The following is a 14,028-nucleotide window of genomic DNA, read 5'->3' on the forward strand; positions in this document are numbered from 1 at the left end:
TTGGTAATGCTGCTTACATGATCTCCATCCTTGTCAAGACGCTGGAACTGTTGGTAATGCTGCATACATATCTCTATCCTTGTCAAGACGCTGGAACTGTTGGTAATGCTGCTTACATGATCTCCATCCTTGTCAAGACGCTGGAACTGTTGGTAATGCTGCATACATATCTCTATCCTCGTCAAGACGCTGGAGCTGTTGGTAATGCTGCATACAAACGACATGACATTATCGTCACTTAAGTTGCAACAGTCAGTGGATTTGGGCTTCGATCCAGGCCATAGAGACTAATCATTGAGTCTATGTTCCAGGCTTATTTCACGTCAGCTGATTATGTGGCAATACACATCATGACTGCAGTTAATAAACGTTAGTTTGATCTGGATCTAAGCCGAAGTTCCAAACATTCATGCATCAGCTTATGGGCGTAAAATATTTGAACATTCACTGTCGCCGTCGGCTCTCTTATGGCTGTACAATCTGCATTGCCTGACGTCACTCCTCCACTTGCCAGAGAGAAAATACGAATTTTCCTGTGCCTTTGACATATCGAAATCTAAAATTCACTTATAATTCTGATTCGTCTGACACCAGTGTATGTTCAGGAAAATTCTTCTTTTGGAGCTACAGGCAGACAAATATGTGGGTTTTTCCATGAGCTTATTATGGCTGAATAATCTGCATTGCATGACGTAACTCCTCCACTTGCAATATTTGTCTCCGTTTGAGTAGAACAGAGATAAAATACGAATTTTCCTGTGTCTTTTTCATATGGAAATTAAAAGTTTATTCAGTTCTGAATCTTTTGACACCACATAAACATTCAGGATCATTCTTGTTTTTGAAGTCACAGACACACAATTTAATATGTGTTGTTGTTTTTCAAGAGCTCATTTCTCCATTTCTGCTCCTTGGTCACACGAACTATTTTTTTTAAATCATAGAAAAAAAATGACAGATAGATCCATTCTGTTCTTTCTATCTTAATCTTTGATTAAACTTTTAGAATGTATACAAAAGAAAAAATGATAAATTGCGACTTTGGTCGGGTTTTCGCATGTTGCGTCACATATAATTAAAGAATGGCAAAGAAGAGTACAAACGCAAAGTAGAAGCTAAATTGATTGGTAATGATATGAAAGGGGTTTGGGAAGGGTTGAATTTGATGAGTGGTTACAAAGCTAGAAAGGGAGAAACAGAATGAGGAACGACTTGTTCAGCTGAGGAAGCAGACAGACTGAACGCATTTTATGTATGGTTTGACTGTCACGATTTCAGTGAGAACAGAAGAGCTGACTGACTTCCTGACCAGGATCCCCTCAGATCAATAAGGGGAGATAGTATTTGTTTCCTAGGACGACGTTCTCAAATAATTAAAAAGAGTAGAAAGGTAAAAAGCAGCTGGTCCCGATGGCATTAAAACGATCACGCTCAATCACCATACGGAACAACTTTATAAAATTCTATGTTTCTTAGTCTCTGACCCAACGTAAGTCTCCATTCGGGAAACACCCTGTGTTGTCCCTGTCCCCAAGAAAACACTAGTTCAGGGAATGAATGACGTCCGCCCTGTGGCTCTAACATCTGCTGGCATGAAAATATTTTAGAGAGTTCGGTTGATTCACTTGCAGGGATTTGTGAAGGATTCATTACACCCGCTATCATTCGCAAACAGGAGAAACACAAACGTTGATGATGCTTTGTTGTTTGATCTGAATAGGTACATGAGCATTTAGACAAGCCTGGTACATATATCCGTTTGATGTCTAGTGTTTTTAATACTATTCAGCCCCACCTTTTAGCTAAGAAGCTTTAACAGATGAGAGTTAATTTTCCGACTGTTTTATGGATTTTAGACAGCCTCACCAACAAACCCCAATTATGCAAATCAACGACACTGTCTCCAGTATTTCATGCACTAACACTGGTGCACCCCAGGGTTCAGTGCTGTCACCGACCACTCCCCTCAGACAGACTTTTAACCGATGACAGTGAGACAGTACAGTACAGACAGGAAATTCACAGTGTCACCACTTGTTGCGATGCTAACTATATTGAGTTAAATGTCAATTAAACAAAAGAGAAACACAGAACTAATGAAATCGTCATCAAGAAAGATGTTATTGAACAGTTTAATACTTTCAAGTACCTTGGTGTAATCCTGGGCAACAAATCATCAAGGAATGAAAATTCAAATGCTCTGGTGAAAATGGTAAACAGTCGGTTGTAGTGTCTCAGGAAATTAGATTTTACACAATCTTAAATGATGAAATTCGCTCTCTTTTCTCGGACTTCAACAGCAAACGGGTAGACAGAAGCGGTGGGTTTCGAGCACCCTGTACAAGAACAAAACGCTACAACTGTTCTGTTATCCCGACAGCAATCCGAGCACACAACCTTCACAGGCAGCACACACATTATTGACATAACCATTGGTGCCATTGTGTGTTGTTACCTGTGTGTGTGTGTGTGTGTGTGTGTGTGTTAAATAAAACTGGTGCAAGTGTGGAAATGTTATCAATAGTATATCTTTTCAAATGTTTTTGATGCAACAATTCATAATGATTTTGTAGAAGCATTTCTTATCATGAAATTATCTTTCTTGATCGATCTATCTATCTATCTATCTATCTATCTATCTATCTATCTATATATATGTGTGTGTGTGTGTGTGTGTGTGTGTGTGTGTGTGTGTGTGTGTGTGTGTGAGTTTGGAGGATTACTGCAAAATAATATTTTTGTGCCCAGAACAAACATTTCCAAATACACAACAATGTCACATAAAAGTTGAGAAACCACAAATGCCTTTTAACTCCAAAAGTATAGCTGGCAACATTTGCAAATCTAATCATCTTACTTACAGCTAAAATGACTTTTTTGCCTCCTTTGAGCATATTACAAAAATTAAAAACCGACTTTGGAGACAAATATTTTTTAGGAACATATCTATTTCGTAGCTGATCATAATTGGGACATTCCATTATAAAATGAAACTCATCACCAATCACAGACATGTTACAAACCTTACAAAGCCGTAACTCTCGTGGTATGCCTATGTGTCTCCCTGTTTCTATTTCCAGCTTATGAATACTACTCGAAATCTGAAGAAACTGATAACGTAATTATCAGGCATTTGACTTATATATTTTTCTCTACCAGATCCACTTTTTAAATTTCGATAAAAAAATATATATTTACTACTCGCCTCTAGAGCATGTCTTCATAGATTTTGAAAACTATCTCTCAGTACATATACAGTTTCCAGTGATCGTCAAGACAAAATAATATTTTCACCCTACTGGACAGACAGGCTAAACGAACCATACAGGAAACAACAACAACAACAACAACAACACGGTGTTTTGCCGAATATCGCACCTTTGCACTTGTCCGGGTCTGTGGGCGACAGACAGGCCAAACAGAAAACACAGGAAAGACAACATCAACCACCACCACCACCACCACAACAAATGACTGACGCAAATCTCAAGTTTAGGAGGAAGGTGGCAGAATGGTCAAGACGTTTATCTGCCAATGCAGTGTCTGGGTTTCAACCCCCGTCTTACCCTTTCTCGCAGGTTTGATTGAAAAATAAACTGAGCTTTTATTTATTCGGATGAGACAACCGATGTCCCGTGTGCAGTAGGCACGAGGGGTACTGAACAACCGATGTCCCGTGTGCAGTAGGCACTAGGGGTACTGAACAACCGATGTCCCGTGTGCAGTAGGCACTAGAGGAACTGAACAACCGATGTCCCGTGTGCAGTAGGCACTAGAGGAACTGAACAACCGATGTCCGTGTGCAGTAGGCACTAGGGGTACTGAACAACCGATGTCCCGTGTGCAGTAGGCACTAGAGGAACTGAACAACCGATGTCCCGTGTGCAGTAGGCACTAGAGGAACTGAACAACCGATGTCCCGTGTGCAGTAGGCACTAGGGGTACTGAACAACCGATGTCCCGTGTGCAGTAGGCACTAGAGGTACTGAACAACCGATGTCCCGTGTGCAGTAGGCACGAGGTGTACTGAACAACCGATGTCCCGTGTGCAGTAGGCACTAGAGGTACTGAACAACCGATGTCCCGTGTGCAGTAGGCACGAGGTGTACTGAACAACCGATGTCCGTGTGCAGTAGGCACTAGAGGAACTGAACAACCGATGTCCCGTGTGCAGTAGGCACTAGAGGAACTGAACAACCGATGTCCCGTGTGCAGTAGGCACTAGGGGTACTGAACAACCGATGTCCCGTGTGCAGTAGGCACTAGAGGTACTGAACAACCGATGTCCCGTGTGCAGTAGGCACGAGGGGTACTGAACAACCGATGTCCCGTGTGCAGTAGGCACTAGAGGTACTGAACAACCGATGTCCCGTGTGCAGTAGGCACTAGAGGAACTGAACAACCGATGTCCCGTGTGCAGTAGGCACGAGGGGTACTGAACAACCGATGTCCCGTGTGCAGTAGGCACTAGGGGTACTGAACAACCGATGTCCCGTGTGCAGTAGGCACTAGAGGAACTGAACAACCGATGTCCCGTGTGCAGTAGGCACTAGAGGAACTGAACAACCGATGTCCCGTGTGCAGTAGGCACTAGAGGTACTGAACAACCGATGTCCCGTGTGCAGTAGGCACTAGAGGAACTGAACAACCGATGTCCCGTGTGCAGTAGGCACTAGGGGTACTGAACAACCGATGTCCCGTGTGCAGTAGGCACTAGAGGAACTGAACAACCGATGTCCCGTGTGCAGTAGGCACTAGAGGTACTGAACAACCGATGTCCCGTGTGCAGTAGGCACTAGAGGAACTGAACAACCGATGTCCCGTGTGAAGTAGGCACTAGAGGAACTGAACAACCGATGTCCCGTGTGCAGTAGGCACTAGAGGAACTGAACAACCGATGTCCCGTGTGCAGTAGGCACTAGGGGTACTGAACAACCGATGTCCCGTGTGCAGTAGGCACTAGAGGTACTGAAAAAGAACCTATGGCAAAACAAAGTGTTGTCCTCTGGGAGAATCATGCGGAAGAACTCCACTCTGATAGGTACACATACATCTGCATGCACTTAATGCCTGACTTAGCGCGTTGGGTTATGCTGATGGTCAGGCATCTGCCTGGCAGATATAGTGTAGCGTGTACCAGTGTGTCCGAGTGGCGCCTTCTTGATAAAGTGAAAGTGCAAGGTCCCACCTTTGCGATGCTCCAGGGGCTGGGTGCCTGAGGGTGGGTCCACTGGGAGGTGTTCCGGAGGGTGTAGGGCCTGAGGTCCTGGTTCCTCTCCACGGGCATCGTCATGGCCAGAGCCTCGGGTCCTGACTGCTGACGGCCCTGGATGGTGGGCAGGCTTTGGGCCAGGCCCTTCTGACCCACCAGGAACAGGGTCTGACTGTAACCAACACCCGCCAGGCCCGTCTTTCATACCCGTATAACAAACACATCATGAAGAGAACAACAGGATCTGACTGTAACCAACACCCGCCACCCCCGTCTTTCATACCCGTATAACAAATACATCATGAAGAGAACAACAGGATCTAGAACAAGAGAACAACACACACTCTGTGTATGACACAGAAAGCCACAGAGAGAGAGCAGGCTCTGGCCAGTGACTGGCCAGGTGGAAAGTGACCAGTCATCACCTGCTGTGGCTGTTTATGCAAGTTAATTAAACGAACTGCAATGACGCAAGCGTGGCCCGTGAAACAAAAGGTCCCCAATCAGGCTAAATCTGATTAGAATTGTGTTTGTTACAAGGTGTTCAGTGATAGATTTCTAGATGATTCCTGAACCGATTTCGTTGGATAGGTCGCAAAAGAAAGAGCTCAATGCCTACTTTCTAATGAGTATAAAATGAAGTGTTGATTATTTAAGATGAATTTATAATCTGAATTGAAGTCACCTGAAAAGGGTCAGTTTTCGCCAGCATGTCGCTGAAAATTACAAACTGCGTTAAATCAGTTTGATGAAGGCAAACACAAAATGTAATGGTATAGATTTAAAGATGGAACTGCAACGATTCTGCCAGTATATAATACTTGCAGTTTACTGATCCGACAAAAGAGATATTTGATTTAAATATGGTGCATAAGAAGCACAGATTTCAGCTCAACCAGTGTGTACAGCGACACTAATTGCGGAGTGGTTGGCGTTAAGTGTTGACAATGAAAATTGGCTTTGTAACTTCTAAATACCTAATCTATTCTCATCCAAACACTATAGTAGTGTGGTTTTAGTTTCCAACAGCAGTCACATACAGAATTGTAACTCTAGCATTATGTGTGATGAGAAGGACAAAATGACATAAGCTTAGCAGTAGATGAAATCTTTACACTGACTAAGGATTAAACTAAAATTAAGTATGCTTCTAACTGATTAAAGTGTGTGTGTAAGCACAACAAATATAATATCGCAGCAAACGATACAGACTTGAATTGATAAATGGCTGGGAGCAGTGGAATAAAAGGAGCTTTGCAATCAAACCGGGAATGGCGTCACACATTCTGCACGGGTCGTTGGAGACCAGCGTTTAGTTGCGAAAAAGGTGTCTGCTATAGCTCAGCTTTCAGTTTGCGCTGTGAGTTGAGCCACAGTCATCTGCAGTCAGTTGAGCACTTGGCTACATGATAACACCCTGATTTCTTCCACCAGTGATTTCGTCAGTTGCCAGTTGTATGGAGGGCGAAAGAGAGACAGAAAGGGAAACGGAGGGAGGGAGGGAGAGAAAGAAAGAGAGGGAGAGAAAGAAAGGGAGGGAGAGAAAGAAAGAAAGAGAGATAAAGAAAGGGAGGGAGGGAGAGAAAGAAAGAGAGGAGGAGGGAGAGAAAGAAAGAGAGGGAGAGAGAAAGGATGAACACAAAGAGAGAGGAGAGGAGAAAGAAGAGGGGGGGGGGGGAGTGAGAGAAAGGGGGGAAAGAGAGAGAGGGGGTGAGAAAATGGAGAAAGAAAGAGGGGGGGGGAGAAAAAGAGGGGGGGGGCAGAAAGAGAGACAGGGGGGGGAGAGAAAGTGGGTGGTTAGTGGGCGAGGGGGGAACAGATAGAGAAACAGAAAGCGAGATACAAAGACAAACAGACGGGCAGAGGAAGAAGCACTGACTTGATGGAGGTCTGAATGCTTCCATCCTGGCGGGCCAGGGGCACGAAGATGACTTTGCTCTGACCAATGGCGTGGTCGATGATGAAGTTGTGGATGTTGCCTTTGATGCCGTACTTCACCTGGGCTTGTTGGTTCAGGTGATCAGTCTGTCACAGCAGTGAACAAACACAGACAATGGATATATGTTGATGTGAACTCTCACACACACACAGACACACACACACACACACACACACACACACACACACACACACACACACACACACACACACACACACACACCATCCGCACCCCTTCACACACACACACTCACAGACTGGTTGTTGCCCGAGTTGAGGTTGTCGAAGGACAGGACCATGGGAGGTTTCTGGTAGCAGGAGGAGTAGTTGCGCACTTTGTTGAGGTAGAAGGTGTCGGGCACCAAGGGCCCCGGCACCATTTGTGGTGTGTACCTCGTCAGGCACTCTCCGTACGGGGAAGGCTGCACAGGGACAACCATCACAGCCAGTTAGTACTAACACCACTACTGCTGCTGCTGCTACTGTTTGTGCTACTTCTTCTACAAGTTCTGCTACACACTCGTCTTTATCATGTGTCTATTTTTCTTCAAACAGTGAGAAGACAGTCAGCCTCTGCAACTGTTGCTACACGTTCTGCTTCACACTCGTCTTCATTGTAAAATAAATAAATAAATAAATAAGAATTTTTAAAAATATACATGTATATTTATATATGCATATTACTGCTTCTTCTTCTTCTTCTTCTTCTTCTTCTTCTTCTTCTATCCCTCCTCTTTTAAACTCACAAGAACTATAGTTTGAAGTTTAACATCAAAACCTTTGTATCTGTCTTAGTTTTTATGTCTCTTTTTTCTTCTTCCTCCTGCTGCTTTGTTTTTCATCATCAAGGTCATCATTCTTCTTCTTCTTTTTCATCTTCTTCTACTTCAATGTCACGAGATCTCGGATTCAGAGGTGCGATACCAAAACGTGTGTATCGTTCATCGTGCGTTGTGTTTGTCATAGTCAGTTCTGACGTTGTGTGTGTTATCTATCATGACCACCATTAGGGCTGTCCACATGGTGTCTAGTCAGTCAGTGTTGACGTTGTGTGTGCTATCTATCATGACCACCATTAGGGCTGTCCACATGGTGTCTAGTCAGTCAGTGTTGACGTTGTGTGTGCTATCTATCATGACCACCATTAGGGCTGTCCACATGGTGCATAGTCAGTCAGTGTTGACGTTGTGTGTGCTATCTATCATGACCACCATTAGGGCTGTCCACATGGTGCCTAGTCAGTCAGTTCTGACGTTGTGTGTGCTATCTATCATGACCACCATTAGGGCTGTCCACATGGTGCATAGTCAGTCAGTGTTGACGTTGTGTGTGCTATCTATCATGACCACCATTAGGGCTGTCCACATGGTGTCTAGTCAGTCAGTTCTGACGTTGTGTGTGCTATCTATCATGACCACCATTAGGGCTGTCCACATGGTGCCTAGTCGGTCAGTGTTGACGTTGTGTGTGTTATCTATCATGACCACCATTAGGGCTGTCCACATGGTGCCTAGTCAGTCAGTGTTGACGTTGTGTGTGCTATCTATCATGACCTCCATTAGGGCTGTCCACATGGTGCCTAGTCAGTCAGTGTTGACGTTGTGTGTGCTATCTATCATGACCTCCATTAGGGCTGTCCACATGGTGCCTAGTCGGTCAGTGTTGACGTTGTGTGTGCTATCTATCATGACCTCCATTAGGGCTGTCCACATGGTGCCTAGTTGGTCAGTTCTGACGTTGTGTGTGCTATCTATCATGACCACCATTAGGGCTGTCCACATGGTGCCTAGTCAGTCAGTGTTGACGTTGTGTGTGCTATCTATCATGACCACCATTAGGGCTGTCCACATGGTGCCTAGTCGGTCAGTTTTGACGTTGTGTGTGTTATCTATCATGACCACCATTAGGGCTGTCCACATGGTGCCTAGTCGGTCAGTTTTGACGTTGTGTGTGTTATCTATCATGACCACCATTAGGGCTGTCCACATGGTGCATAGTCGGTCAGTTTTGACGTTGTGTGTGCTATCTATCATGACCACCATTAGGGCTGTCCACATGGTGCCTAGTCGGTCAGTGTTGACGTTGTGTGTGCTATCTATCATGACCTCCATTAGGGCTGTCCACATGGTGCCTAGTCAGTCAGTTCTGACGTTGTGTGTGCTATCTATCATGACCACCATTAGGGCTGTCCACATGGTGCCTAGTCGGTCAGTTCTGACGTTGTGTGTGCTATCTATCATGACCACCATTAGGGCTGTCCACATGGTGCCTAGTCGGTCAGTTTTGACGTTGTGTGTGTTATCTATCATGACCACCATTAGGGCTGTCCACATGGTGCCTAGTCGGTCAGTGTTGACGTTGTGTGTGCTATCTATCATGACCACCATTAGGGCTGTCCACATGGTGCCTAGTCGGTCAGTGTTGACGTTGTGTGTGCTATCTATCATGACCACCATTAGGGCTGTCCACATGGTGTCTAGTCAGTCAGTGTTGACGTTGTGTGTGCTATCTATCATGACCACCATTAGGGCTGTCCACATGGTGCCTAGTCGGTCAGTTTTGACGTTGTGTGTGTTATCTATCATGACCACCATTAGGGCTGTCCACATGGTGCCTAGTCGGTCAGTGTTGACGTTGTGTGTGCTATCTATCATGACCACCATTAGGGCTGTCCACATGGTGCCTAGTCGGTCAGTGTTGACGTTGTGTGTGCTATCTATCATGACCACCATTAGGGCTGTCCACATGGTGCCTAGTCGGTCAGTTTTGACGTTGTGTGTGCTATCTATCATGACCACCATTAGGGCTGTCCACATGGTGCCTAGTCGGTCAGTGTTGATGTTGTGTGTGTTATCTATCATGACCACCATTAGGGCTGTCCACATGGTGCCTAGTCGGTCAGTGTTGACGTTGTGTGTGCTATCTATCATGACCACCATTAGGGCTGTCCACATGGTGCCTAGTCGGTCAGTTTTGACGTTGTGTGTGCTATCTATCATGACCACCATTAGGGCTGTCCACATGGTGCCTAGTCGGTCAGTGTTGACGTTGTGTGTGCTATCTATCATGACCACCATTAGGGCTGTCCACATGGTGCCTAGTCAGTCAGTTCTGACGTTGTGTGTGCTATCTATCATGACCACCATTAGGGCTGTCCACATGGTGCCTAGTCAGTCAGTGTTGACGTTGTGTGTGCTATCTGTCATGACCACCATTAGGGCTGTCCACATGGTGCCTAGTCGGTCAGTTTTGACGTTGTGTGTGCTATCTATCATGACCACCATTAGGGCTGTCCACATGGTGCCTAGTCGGTCAGTTCTGACGTTGTGTGTGCTATCTATCATGACCACCATTAGGGCTGTCCACATGGTGTCTAGTCGGTCAGTGTTGACGTTGTGTATGTTATCTATCATGACCACCATTAGGGCTGTCCACATGGTGCCTAGTCGGTCAGTGTTGACGTTGTGTGTGCTATCTATCATGACCACCATTAGGGCTGTCCACATGGTGCCTAGTCGGTCAGTTCTGACGTTGTGTGTGTTATCTGTCATGACCACCATTAGGGCTGTCCACATGGTGCCTAGTCAGTCAGTGTTGACGTTGTGTGTGCTATCTATCATGACCACCATTAGGGCTGTCCACATGGTGCCTAGTCAGTCAGTTCTGACGTTGTGTGTGCTATCTGTCATGACCACCATTAGGGCTGTCCACATGGTGCCTAGTCGGTCAGTTTTGACGTTGTGTGTGCTATCTATCATGACCACCATTAGGGCTGTCCACATGGTGCCTAGTCGGTCAGTGTTGACGTTGTGTGTGCCATCTATCATGACCACCATTAGGGCTGTCCACATGGTGCCTAGTCGGTCAGTTCTGACGTTGTGTGTGTTATCTGTCATGACCACCATTAGGGCTGTCCACATGGTGCCTAGTCAGTCAGTGTTGACGTTGTGTGTGCTATCTATCATGACCACCATTAGGGCTGTCCACATGGTGCCTAGTCGGTCAGTGTTGACGTTGTGTGTGCTATCTATCATGACCACCATTAGGGCTGTCCACATGGTGCCTAGTCGGTCAGTGTTGACGTTGTGTGTGCTATCTATCATGACCACCATTAGGGCTGTCCACATGGTGCCTAGTCGGTCAGTGTTGACGTTGTGTGTGCTATCTATCATGACCACCATTAGGGCTGTCCACATGGTGTCTAGTCGGTCAGTGTTGACGTTGTGTGGGAGAGGGGCGGGGAGAGGGGCGGGGAGAGGGGCGGGGAGCGGGGCGGGGAGCGGGGCGGGGAGAGGGGCGGGGAGAGGGGCGGGGAGAGGGGCGGGGAGCGGGGGAAGAAGAGTACAAACTTCCACAAAGAGCACTCCACCTCGACCTCTCCATCTCCAGCACCTACGCGCGCACGCTCGCAAGCACATTCCTACACACACACACACTCACTCTCTCTCTCTCTCTCTCTCTCTCTCTCTCTCTCTCTCTCTACTCACACACACACACACACACACACACACACACACACGCGCGCGCGCGAACCCACCAACCTCCAAGACGGTGTAGGATTCCTTCTGGCCGTTCACGTTGTCGCTCTTGTCCCTGACGACGCCGACAGAGAACAGCTTCCTCATGTCCACGTGGAGCAGGTTCAGGAGACCCTTCTTGATGTTCATGCTGAACAGCGGCTCCCAGGAGACAAAGGTCGCCGCCTCCACCTGACCCTCGCTCCACCTACACCAGGCAGGGGGTAAGGGGGGGGGGGGAGTAAGTGAAATGCGGGAAGAACCAGAGAGAAAAGTAAGAGGGGAAGAAGAAGAATGGGAAGATATTTTATACAGACGATTGCAGAGACGAGACTGAAGAAATTAGGATTTCCTACTTTGGGGTATTCAATTGTCATTGTCAGAAAGTTTTCATTTAGTAGTGGTAATAGTGCAAGTAGTAGTGATAGTGGTAATTTATTTGCTTTACATCTGTTCAGTTACTTTTATCTGTCTGTCTACTTGTCCCACACCCCTATATACAGTGTTTCTGACCTCAAGCTTAAGGGCGGTACGGGGCTTGGATCATCTGGTCCTGATGTCTGACTGATTCAGCCGTCAGCAATGTTCACCCCGCTTTCCATTTACATATCACTGTTTTATTATCATTATTAACATTATTATCATCACCATCATTATCATTATTTTATTGTTTTCTTCTTTTTTTTTAAAATATTTTCTTCACAGAAGATATGGTAGATATGAATCAGTCCACATTCTCTGACACCTCCTTGAAGCTGAAACTATTATCAATATTATCTTTTTATTCGTTTATCTATCTATCTATCTATCTATCTATCTATCTATCTATCTATCTATCTACCTATATGTCTGTCTGTCTGTCTGCATCAATCTATCTATCTATCTATCTATCTATCTATCTATCTGCTTTACATCAGACCAACCACTCATTTGTTCATCCACGTCTCCCATGCACCTCAAATGACGACACAGCCAGTCATCACGATGGACAATCATCACGATACAGACAGTCATCACGATACAGACAGTCATCACGATGGACAGTCATCACGACACAGACAGTCATCACGACACAGACAGTCATCACAATGGACAGTCATCACGACACAGACAGTCATCACGACACAGACAGTCATCACAATGGACAGTCATCACGATGGACAGTCATCACGACGCAGACAGCCATCACGATACAGACAGTCATCACGACACAGACAGTCATCACGACGCAGACAGTCATCACGATACAGACAGTCATCGCGACACAGACAGTCATCACGATGGACAGTCATCACGATACAGACAGTCATCACGATGGACAGTCATCACGACGCAGACAGTCATCACGATACAGACAATCATCACGATACAGACAGTCATCACGATGGACAGTCATCACGATACAGACAGACATCACGATGGACAGTCATCACGACACAGACAGTCATCACGACACAGACAGTCATCACGATGGACAGTCATCACGATATCACGATACAGACAGTCACCACGATGGACAGTCATCACGATGGACAGTCATCACGATATCACGATACAGACAGTCATCACGATACAGACAGTCATCACGATGGACAGTCATCACGATATCACGATACAGACAGTCATCACGATACAGACAGACATCACGATGGACAGTCATCACGACACAGACAGTCATCACGATACAGACAGACAGTCATCACGACACAGACAGTCATCAAGATACAGACAGACATCACGACACAGACAGTCATCACGATGCAGACAGTCATCACGATACAGACAGCCATCACGACACAGACAGTCATCACGATACAGACAGTCATCACGACACAGACAGTCATCACGATGGACAGTCATCACGATATCACGATACAGACAGTCACCACGATGGACAGTCATCACGATGGACAGTCATCACGATATCACGATACAGACAGTCATCACGATACAGACAGTCATCACGATGGACAGTCATCACGATATCACGATACAGACAGTCATCACGATACAGACAGTCATCACGATGGACAGTCATCACGACACAGACAGTCATCACGATACAGACAGAGTCATCACGACACAGACAGTCATCAAGATACAGACAGCCATCACGACACAGACAGTCATCACGATGCAGACAGTCATCACGACACAGACAGTCATCACGATGGACAGCCATCACGACACAGACAGTCATCACGATGCAGACAGTCATCACGACACAGACAGCCATCACGATACAGACAGTCATCACGACACAGACAGCCATCACGACACAGACAGTCATCACGATGCAGACAGTCATCACGATACAGACAGCCATCACGACACAGACAGTCATCACGATACAGACAGTCG

General features: G+C 46.0%; 1 protein-coding gene across 1 annotated transcript in view; it reads right to left on the reverse strand.

Moving 5' to 3' along the window:
* LOC143293109 (uncharacterized) overlaps positions 1–14,028 on the reverse strand; it is a 109,792-nt gene that overhangs the window by 77,976 nt on the left and 17,788 nt on the right. The window contains exons 5-8 of the mRNA XM_076604017.1: positions 11,692–11,875; positions 7,405–7,572; positions 7,092–7,237; positions 5,189–5,384 (exon numbers count right to left, since the gene is read on the reverse strand). Of these exons, the coding sequence (XP_076460132.1) occupies positions 5,189–5,384; positions 7,092–7,237; positions 7,405–7,572; positions 11,692–11,875 (694 nt within the window). The remainder of the gene's footprint in view (positions 1–5,188; positions 5,385–7,091; positions 7,238–7,404; positions 7,573–11,691; positions 11,876–14,028) is intronic.

Source organism: Babylonia areolata, chromosome 18 (assembly GCF_041734735.1).
Source record: "Babylonia areolata isolate BAREFJ2019XMU chromosome 18, ASM4173473v1, whole genome shotgun sequence".
NCBI lineage: Eukaryota > Metazoa > Mollusca > Gastropoda > Neogastropoda > Buccinidae > Babylonia > Babylonia areolata.